This window comes from Mus pahari, chromosome 19 (assembly GCF_900095145.1).
Source record: "Mus pahari chromosome 19, PAHARI_EIJ_v1.1, whole genome shotgun sequence".
NCBI classification, from domain to species: Eukaryota; Metazoa; Chordata; class Mammalia; order Rodentia; family Muridae; genus Mus; species Mus pahari.
Genome location: NC_034608.1, coordinates 86,413,793 through 86,424,043, shown reverse-complemented (window position 1 = coordinate 86,424,043; position 10,251 = coordinate 86,413,793). Strand labels below are relative to the sequence as shown.

At 55.4% G+C, this 10,251-nt stretch overlaps 1 protein-coding gene across 2 annotated transcripts in view; it reads left to right on the top strand.

Moving 5' to 3' along the window:
* Positions 1–1,209: 1,209 nt before the first annotated feature.
* The window catches only part of Unc13a (unc-13 homolog A), a 46,498-nt gene continuing 37,456 nt past the window's right edge, over positions 1,210–10,251 (top strand). For both annotated transcript variants that reach the window (XM_029532109.1, XM_021219748.2), the window contains exons 1-4: positions 1,210–1,321; positions 7,303–7,332; positions 7,892–7,991; positions 9,694–9,811. In XM_029532109.1, coding sequence (XP_029387969.1) covers positions 1,300–1,321; positions 7,303–7,332; positions 7,892–7,991; positions 9,694–9,811 — 270 coding nt within the window. In that variant the 5' untranslated portion in view covers positions 1,210–1,299. The remainder of the gene's footprint in view (positions 1,322–7,302; positions 7,333–7,891; positions 7,992–9,693; positions 9,812–10,251) is intronic.

Sequence of the window (10,251 nt, the reverse complement as noted above, 5' to 3'; positions counted from 1 at the left end):
CAACTACAATGATGAATAAGTGACCTGTGTGTGAGGAACAGCATCCAGGGTTGTTCACTGGGCTTACATGCACAGGTGTGTATGCTCAGACACACTCACATACACACACATGGACACACTCACACACACACTCTCAGACATAGACACATACAGACACACACAGAGACACACTCATACACACACACTCATACACACACTCACAAGCACATACACACTCACATAGACATATACACACTCTCATACACACAGACACATGGACACACACAAACATACTCACATGCACACACAGGCACATGCAAACTCTCTCTTACAAACACACCCACACACTCCACACATGGAAGAAAATCAAGAAGCTCTGTACAATATCCCAGTGAGCTCCTCCTGCCAAGCCGGAGGCCTTGACTCTATTCCTGGAACCCACATAGTGGAATGAGAAACAAGTCTGGAAGTTGCCTTCTGACCTCCATGGACACTGTGACATGTGTGTGCCTCATTCCTACACACATAAACAATGTAATTTATAGAAATTTTTAGATTTATTTTGCTTTCTGTGCACATCTGTGGATGGTTGAGAGCTGCCATGTGGTTGCAAGGAACAGAAGGCTGGGGTCTCTGGAAGACCAGCTGGTGCTCTTAGCCTCTGGGCAGCTCTCCAGACCCAATAAACGTATTTTTTGTTTGTTTTGGTGTTTAGAGACAGACTCTCACTATGCAGACCAGGATGACCACAGACTCACAGACATCTATTACTCCCATGACCCGCAAGAAATAAAGTTACAAAATGGGCAGAGATATGTGCCTGTGGTAGAGTATGTGTCTCATACGGGGAAGGTAGGGCACTTGTCTCACAAGTGTCAGTACCCGGATTAAAAAACAACAACAACAAAATAATAATAATAAACAAGCAGCTTCCTGGGGCACTGAAAATGAGGAATTGACAGCAAATTGCAGTTCTGTTACCCAGGAGAATGTAAAACAAGAGCACAGGTTAGGTGGCTCAGAGAGGAAATAGAAACGTGGAGACCTAGGTAGGCGGAGCACGGACAGAACGTCTAGGCTGAGCCAAAGAGCAAAGAAGCAGAAACGACCAGGCCTGGACTCCCCGCAGTTTACGAGCCCTTTAAGGCTTCCGCCGGGCCCCGCCCCGTCACGCGTCTCCGGCTCCGCCTGCGCCGCAGCGTCAGAGCGCGTCAGGCGCTGTCCGCGCCCCCGGTGCTGAAGCGACATGGCCGGCGGCCGGGCCCCGGCATAAGCCCTGAGCCCCGCGCTGCGCCCGCCGCGCTCTAGCCGCCTGGAGTCATGTCTCTGCTGTGCGTGGGAGGTAGGAGCTGCGTGGACTCGGGCAAGGTGCGGGGTGTGCGTGGATGAGCCGAATCGGGCTGCACAGCAGGGGGACCCCCGGTGCGCGCTTCAGGGCGCACTTGGATCAGCCCTAGGTGTCCTGCCTGTCACTCACACGAGTGGATGCGGGGCTCGGGGCGCCTGTGTAGAGGGCTTAAAGGCCCTGGTTGGGGCTGAGGAGACGGCGGACCGTGCGCGCGAGGGTGGGGCGTTTGGGGGTAATGGGCCCGGACTGAGCGTAGGGACAACCTCTCCGATCCCCAGTGTGCCCTAAACAGAGCAGCAGGCTCCGCGGAAGCTCGTGGCTCCCTCTCCGCCTCACCCCTAGGGCTGGAGGAAGGGAAGGAGATGTGGGGGAGCAGCTATTTTGGGGCCAAAACGCCATCTGCACCGAGGCCCACGCCCAGGCCCACGCTCCGCGTTTGGAGGGTAGGGAGGGAATCACGGGAGAGGTGTGACCCCTGCACCCCTCGAAGTTCCGGGTGGGGCTAGGCACGCCTGCGAGGTAACTCTACAGCAGGAGACCTTGGGCGACCGACTGGCCATGTAGGGATGCGTACGGGTACCGTTGTGGGGTGGGGTGAACCCCCTACTCCCTTTCCCCTTCCCACCTCCAGGAAGCCGTGTAAGGAAGAGGGCGAGTCTCCATCCCCCTCAGAACCCAGGCGGCGGGAGACCTGGGCGGCGGGTGTGCGGATTTGAGCTCCGCGGCTGTGTAGCCCTAGATGGCCCCGCCCCTCCGCCCCTCCCCCCTGTCCCCTCCCCCCCCTCCGCTCGCTGCTTCATTCACAAACCGGGCCCAGCCCGCCCGCGCCCCGCGGTGCACCGCTCCAGTCTGTGGGACGCGGGTGTTCTTAAAGGAGCAGGAACTCTTTTCTGTGGCCCGGTGCCTCGAAGGTTCCGACTGCCCAGGGTTACTGGGTAGCCGCGGCCTCCAGGCCTGGGAAGTAAGAGGAGCTGAACGTGAAGGGGATCCTCACCTCCGGAGCTCCCTGAATCCCTTGTCCTCCCATCCTGCCTCGGGGGGGGGGGAGCGTCACCCCCAACTCTGACGCAAACCGGAGGCTCGGCTGTGGGGGTGGAGGGCGGGCAGCCTGAGAAAGGAGGCTTCCAGAAAGCCAGGCCCAGAGGACATTTGTACTGAATTCCCTGGATACCACGGTGGGCAGAGCAGGGAATGGAGGGTAGGGCTCTGGGGAGAGGAAACAGGCAGGGAGGTGCAGGTGGGGCCTGGTAAAGCTGGGCCTGGAGATGTCCAGTGGACCTGAACTCGCCCTCACAGTCAGGGAACACCTTCATTCCAACCACCCACGACCCTCCCCATGGACCCTTTATGGCTAGGGCTGCCGTTGGGTATATGGGGGCTCCAGGCTCCTCTGCAATGAAAGCTTCCATGTTGCAGATACACAGATCTAGATTGTACACACAGGATGCTAAGGAACGTTTAGTATATACACATAGATAGGCAGGAGCTGAGGCTCAGTATGCAGAGTGCTTGCTACAGTGCTCATAGTTCAGTTGGTACAGTGCTTGCAGCTCAGTTGGTACAGTGCTCATAGCTCAGTTGGTACAGTGCTTGCAGCTCAGTTGGTACAGTGCTCATAGCTCGGTTGGTACAGTGCTCATAGCTCAGTTGGTACAGTGCTCATAGCTCAGTTGGTACAATGCTTGCAGCTCAGTTGGTACAGTGCTCATAGCTCAGTTAGTACAGTGCTTGCAGCTCAGTTGATACAGTGCTCATAGCTCAGTTAGTACAGTGCTCATAGCTCAGTTGGTACAGTGGTCACAGCTCAGTTGGTACAGTGCTTGCAGCTCAGTTGGTTCAGTGCTTGCAGCTCAGTTGGTACAGTGCTTGCAGCTCAGTTGGTACAGTGCTTGCAGCTCAGTTGGTACAGTGATGTCCAGGATGCACGAAGGCCTGTGTTTCACCCCCAGCACTGCATATACCGAACCTGTCAGCACATGCCATCATCTCAGAACTTGGGAGGCAGAGGCAGGGATTCAGGAGTTGAGGCCAGCCTGGGCTAAACAAGCCCTGTCACACATACAGAGGAAAATGTGGGAAAAAATATCCCTTCCCATCCCAACACAGGCACATACTTGACCACACCTCCTGAAACATACTTGTTCACAGGCAGATACACTACGTACATGTTAGACCTGTGATCTCACCTGACTTTGCAAGAAGCCATGTATGAAGGTATGAGGAGGTCAAAAAACAAAAAACAAAAAACCAATGTTGGGTCTCTGCTCTCTCCCTCCACTGTGAGGACCCCAGGTGCCTCGGCCATTAGGTTTGGTGGCAAGAAGTCCGCTGAGGCATATCCCACTTTGTTGAGGCCTACTCTCTTACTGAAACTGAGCACACAGATTGGCTGGCCAGTGGACCCCGGGATCCATTTGTCCCTGCTTCCCTAGAGCTGCGGTTACAAAAGACACAGGCAGTCTGGCTCTCTAGGGGATCTGAATTCAGGGTTTGGTTTTTTCCTAGTAGCTTACAGCGCCTTCTTCCATTTAAAAAAAAAAGATATTTTAGCCGGGCATGGTGGTACACACCTTAATCCTAGCACTTGGGAGGCAGAGGCAGGCGGATCTCTGTGAGTTCGAGGCCAGCCTGGTCTACAGAGTGAGTGCCAAGACAGCCAGGGCTACACAGAGAAACCCTGTCTCCAAAGAAAGAAAAAAAGAAAACACAAACAATCAAACAACTACGAGAGAGAGAGAGAGAGAGAGAGAGAGAGAGAGAGAGAGAGAGAGAGAGAGTTCTTTTGTGTTGTTTATTATTTATTTTATGATTATTATTTTATTTTGGTTTAGTTTGGTTTTTTGTTTTTTTGAGACAGGGTTTCTCTGTATAGCCCTGGCTGTCCTGGAACTCACTCTGTAGACCAGGCTGGCCTTGAACTCAGAAATCCNCCTGCCTCTCCCTCCCAAGTGCTGGGATTAAAGGCGTGCGCCACTGCTGCCACCACCGCCCTGCTTGAGAGAGAGACTTATGAAAGGCTGAACTCCCCCCAGCTACACCTCCCACCACCATTTCCTGACCCCACTGGGTTGCAGAGGCTGGCTTTGAACTCATCTTCCTGCCTTAGCCTCTAGAGTGCTGGCATGGCAAGTGTAGGTCTTAAAGGTTCCATAACTATTTCAGGAACAGGATGAACAGAGGAGGGAGGGAGAGAGGGGGGGGTATAAATTTGTCTTGAAACTTGAATAGTACCAGAGTTCAACCTGCCCATCCATCATAGTAACCCCACTACACAGATGAGGAAAACTGAGCCCCAGAGAGGTTCATCCACTTGCCTAGGGCCACACAGTAGGGAGAGGACTGCCTGGCTGGCTGTGGGCTGGGCAAGAAGGTTGAGTCAGGGTCCTTCAGTGAGGTGCCTGACCTCCATAGTCTGTCTCCTTCCTCCTTTCCCAGAATCCTTTGCAAAACGCAGTTCCCAGCTGCCGTACAGCTGACACTATCCAGCAAGTTTGTGCTGCCTCCTGGCTCCTTCCTGTTACTGTACGATGGAGGGTGATAGCCCCCGGCTTTGTCCCTCCCCGGTTCCCAGGCCGCAGCTAGCATCGTTCTGTTGTCATCCATGGCTCCCTGAAGGTCTGGTGGCCTTGCTTAGTGTGTCCTGTGCCCTGGTGACCAGGTTCCCCACCCTGCCCTATGGATCTGGACAAGTTTCCCCTAGACAGTGGTCTTTAATCAGAAATCTTATCTGAGTATCTGAGGCTGCCAGCCAGAGAATAAAAATAGTGCGGGTGACAAGGGATCAAAAGGAGGGGCAGCAGGGAAACTGAGGCCGTGAAAGGTGCCGGAACCCGAATCGCTAGTGGCCTCGGTGTGCTATAAATAGCTGAGCAGACAAGGCGCTTCCGCCGCTGACCCCAGCACTGGGAGGTGGCAGGATGTGACTCGGCAGTGACTGGGGACGTGATGGGGAACACACACACATATACACGGAGCAGTTGCTCGAGCATGACCCCACCCACTACTCCCCAGACACCCGGAACCCCTGACCTGCATCTCCCAGACTCCCAGCCTCCTCCCCCTGCTCTGACACAGCCTTCCCCCAGCTCTGAAATCCTATTTCTCCCCCCAGACACCCTCCTCCCCATCTGACACACCATTCCCCCAGCTCTGAAACCCTATTTCTCCCCCACACACCCTCCCTTTCCCTGCTCTGACACACCTTTTCCTAGATACTCTCCCCCTCCCCTGCTCTGACATTCTCCCTCCCCCAGGTGTCCTCTCCCTCCCCCTGCTCTGACACCCTTCCCTGCCCCCAGACACACGGATTCCTTGCACAGACACCCTAAACCCTCTTGTGAACATCCCACCTTTCTCCTTCTCAGACTCCCTTTCTCTCCCAGAAACTTCCATACCAGGCTCTGCTGCAGACCTCACCACTAACTACCCTCCTCCGGGCTCCTCCCCCACCGTGGCTGCACCCCCTCCACAGATTATCCTTACTCAGGTCCTGGGTTTCCTGAGTCCTAGCTCAGGCTAAGCCTGGCTTGGGTTGTCAGAGCAGCCAGCCAGCAAGGGTTTGCAGGACCTGAACAGCCTTAACCCTCCAGCCACAGGGCCTGCTGCACAGACGCTGAGGGTTATGGAGAAGGGAGACATGACAGAGAGATGGAGGAGACAGCAGCCTGGAGGTCTGGGAGGATGTGGAGAACACAGTGAACTTACGATGAAGGCTCAGAGCTTTAGGATGTAGCTCAGCCTTTCCTCACCCTGGGGCTGAATGCCTTTCCCCTCCCCCATTCACGCTCTACAATCCTTTGTGTGCAAGGCACGAAGCCAAATTTATTGGCATTTTATTTATTTTTTTTTTTAAAGATTTATTTATTTATTATATGTAAGTACACTGTAGCTGTCTTCAGACACTCCAGAAGAGGGAGTCAGATCTTGTTACGGATGGTTATGAGCCACCATGTGGTTGCTGGGATTTGAACTCTGGACCTTCAGGAGAGCAGTCGGGTGCTCTTACCCACTGAGCCATCTCACCAGCCCCTATTGGCATTTTAAAAATGAGCTTTTCAACAGGGGCTGGGTGATAGCATAGGAGCTCCGACAGAGAATCTCAAGGTCTGGAACGTGCACATGCGCATGTGCATGTGTGTATGTGCGCGTGTGTGCATGTGTGTGCGTGTGTGCGTGCATGTGTGTGTGCATGTGAGCGTGCGCATGCGTGCGTGTGTGTTGCATGTGAGCGTGCGCGTGCGTGCGTGCGTGTGTGTGTGTGTGTGTGTGCGCGCGTGCGTGTGTGTGCATGCGTGTTTGTGTGTGTTGTTATTGGTGAAGTAAAAATCACTCATGTGTATGAGATTGTCTCTCATGGGCTGTCCCTAGTCACCAGGAGCCAGCTCTGCTGATGGGGTCTAGGAGCGAGGGCTGAGAAGACAGGAAAGCCTGGCTTTCCAAGTCTTTTATCCTCCATGCTCTGGGTTTGCCTGCTGTCTACACAGACCTAGGAAGGGAGGGGAAGGACACTTGGGAGGGACTGGTGGATCTGACCACAGGCTCTGCTTACACCAGGCTTTGCACTGATGAGGTGACCGCTGAGCCAGGGTCCTAGGATTGTCCCCTCATCTTCATATGTCTATGTCATCCTGGAAGGCCTCTAAGGGGAGGCCTCCTGCCAGTTCCCCAGTTCCAGCTTTATTAGAGATGGGGTCAAGAGCCCATAAGGGAGGCTGGGGAAAGGGAAGGCTGTGCCCATGGGCCAGGTGCCCTTTGCTCTGCGGCTATCTGATGGCCTCTTCTCTCTCCTCCTCCTCCCTGCCTGATAATCCTCCCTCCATCTCTCTCTCCTATATCTCTTTTCCCCACGTCTCTCTGTGTCTCCATGTCTGCCTCTGCCTCTCTCTCTCTCTCTCTCTCTCTCTCTCTCTCTCTCTCTCTCTCTCTCTCTCATCCCCACGACCCTCCTGGCTCTCTCCATCTCTGTCTCTTCACAGTCAAAAAAGCCAAGTTTGACGGTGCCCAAGGTAAGTGTTCTGTCCTAACTGTCCTGTACTGTCCCCGTCAACTGTCAACTGTGGTCCTGTCTGTTCGGCTGGTCTCCTTGGCCTGAGGAAGGACTTTGGCAGCTGCTGCCATGCAGAGGTTCATCTTAGGAGTGAGCTTTGTCCCCCAACCAGGTCAGGGGTCCTCCTGGAGAAGAACCCAAGGGTAGGCAGCGCCTGAGACCCAAGGGGAATCCGAGGCTTGCACACGCCGCCGCACCAAACCCCAGCCCTAGCCCCAGACTGTCTGTATACTTTACGACAGGGTCTCCCTAAGCTGGCTGGGCTAGCGGAACTCATTCTGTAGCTGAGGCTGGCCTTGAACTCACCATCTCCTATATGGTCTGTTAGTCCCTCCTGTCGGTCTTCCCAGAGGAAAACCAAACCCTTTAGACCTGGCCTCCATTTCCCCGTGTAATTTTAAGAATGGATGATAACTGGCGGTTCTGGGACCCGGGTCTGCTGGGCCACCCTCCGGGTTGAGATAAGCATACGGACCCAGGAGGGAACAGCCGGCCATTGCCCCGCTCTCCCGCTGCAGAGAAGTTCAACACGTACGTGACGCTGAAGGTGCAGAACGTGAAGAGCACTACCATAGCTGTACGCGGCAGCCAGCCTAGCTGGGAGCAGGACTTCATGTTGTGAGTTTGCGGCCCCGCCCTCCCCGGCCTTACCACTAGGAACCACGCCCACAGCAGCCGCCTCTGACACGCCCACCACAGACCCCACAAGGTCCCCCCACTGAGGACTGCTTCAGCCAGAAGCCCTGTCCACAAAAACCCTCCAGCTGCTGAAAAGTCCGGTCCACCACTGCCCCGCCCACACAAAGCCCCAACCCGGACAGGCCCCGCCCACACAAACACGCCCCCCGTAAGCATCCCCTCCCACCAGAACGTCTCGCACATAACCACGCCCATTGTAGGCTCCCACAGCCCTCTTCCGGCCATCCTACCGAAGGCTCTGCCCACACTTGACCCACCACAAACCCCACCCACAATAATCCAGCTCGGTAGCTGGCTCCTCCCACACCCCCCGCACTGCTTGCCCATCCCCCTCCCTGTCTCCCCTGTGGCCGGCCACGTTACAAACCCCGGCCCTACACCTGCCTCCAGGCCCTTCTTTATGCCCGACACGCCCACCTAAGAAAGCGTGTTCTCAGCCAGCGAGGCCCCACCTCCCGTGCCCACAGGCCACAGCCACCCCGGCCCCTCTACCCCAACCCAAGCCCTGCTCCTCCGCCCTCCCCTTTACTCCCTGTAGGGTGTTCGCCTCCAGGCAGAGGAAAAGATTATCCATGCTGAAAGGCCTCAGTGTCACCCAGCAGCTCCCCCAGCTCCATCCTCTCAGCCTTTGCACCGCCCGCCCCCCCCCCACCAGCTGGCCGCCCCCTCCAGGACGCCTTCCCTGACCCGCAGCCAAGCTGCTACCTCCTGGCTCCTCTGCACACTTTACCGCGGGGCGGGGGAGGGGTTCCTCACTCCTGCCTTGTTTAGCTCCCAGCCTCCGCTGTAAGGAAGGTGGGAGCCCACGGGGACCTCCGAGGGTACACTACACAGGAATCAGTCCGGTAGGGGATGCACAACAAACACTAGTCACCGAATACGTATTCCCTCCTCTGTCAAGCCCCAGCCAGGCAGGCCACACCGTCCACATTTACAAAACAGTCTCTCTGTTAGGCTCTGCTTTATCTGTTTCTAAGACAGGGTCTCAAGTAGCCCAGGCTGACCTCTGTATCACTGAAGATGACCTGAAGCCTGATCCTCCTGCCTCAGTCCCCCGAGTGCTGATCGCACAGGTGTGTGCCAACACGTCTGCTCCTCGTCACATCTGTTCTGATGTCCAGTACCTGGGCCACACCCTATTTTGTGATTCTTTTCATTCTTTTAAATCAACTGTGCACAATGCGCTGAGGGGTTGCTACCGTGAGTCCCATTTAATAGATGAAGAAAAGGAGGCCCAGAGAAGTCACATGTTACAGGAGTGAACCCCGAGTTATACCCCAAGAGGAGAATGGTCAGGGAGGAGTGCATTCCTCGCCTTCCCAGCCTTGCTGGGGTCTCATGACCCCACGAAGGGCCGGCAAGATGAGGGTGAGTTCTACCGTCTGTTCCCAGTCCTCCTCTTCCAGATTCATCTCTGGCTGCCTACAATAGTCTGAGCTACAAGCTCTTCCCTGGGGCCTCAGTTTCCCCTCCATAGAATGAATCAGTGCCTTGCCTTTCTTGGCACTGGCTCCTCCAGGTCTGGCTTCCTACTGCAGTATGCTATGTGTCCTCAGGCCAGCGCACTGACCTCTCTCAGCCTGCCTTCTCTCCTTCCCATCCCCCTGTGCTGTGCACACAGTGAGATCAACCGCCTGGATCTAGGCCTGACCGTGGAAGTGTGGAACAAGGGTCTCATCTGGGACACGATGGTGGGTACTGTGTGGATCCCGCTGCGGACCATCCGCCAGTCCAATGAGGTGAGTGACAGGTGGAGAAGAGGGCCTGCAGAGACTCGGGCTGTGTCTAAAGAAAGACTTGCTCCCCCTACCCATGTACTCAGTTTGGGCCACCACCTAGTGACTTAAAGCATTCACCAGAGAATTCCACCAGGGATGTATTGCCAGTTAAGGGTCCAGCCTGCTCTTTCCTGGCCTTGTGGGTCCCAGGGTTTCTGTCCCAGGACTGTGGGCTCATTGGAAGCCAGGCTGGTAACCAGGAGCTCCTGGGGACTGACAGCACCCAGGGTGGTCCAGGCTTTGACAAGGCTTGTGTTTGTTATTTAATCCACAAATAACTGAAGAAAGGGAAGGAGCAAACGTAGCAGTCACGCAGCAGACATGCAACAGTCATACAGTAGTCACGCAGCAGCACACAGCAGCCACACAGCAGACATGTAGCAGTCATACAGTAGTCACAC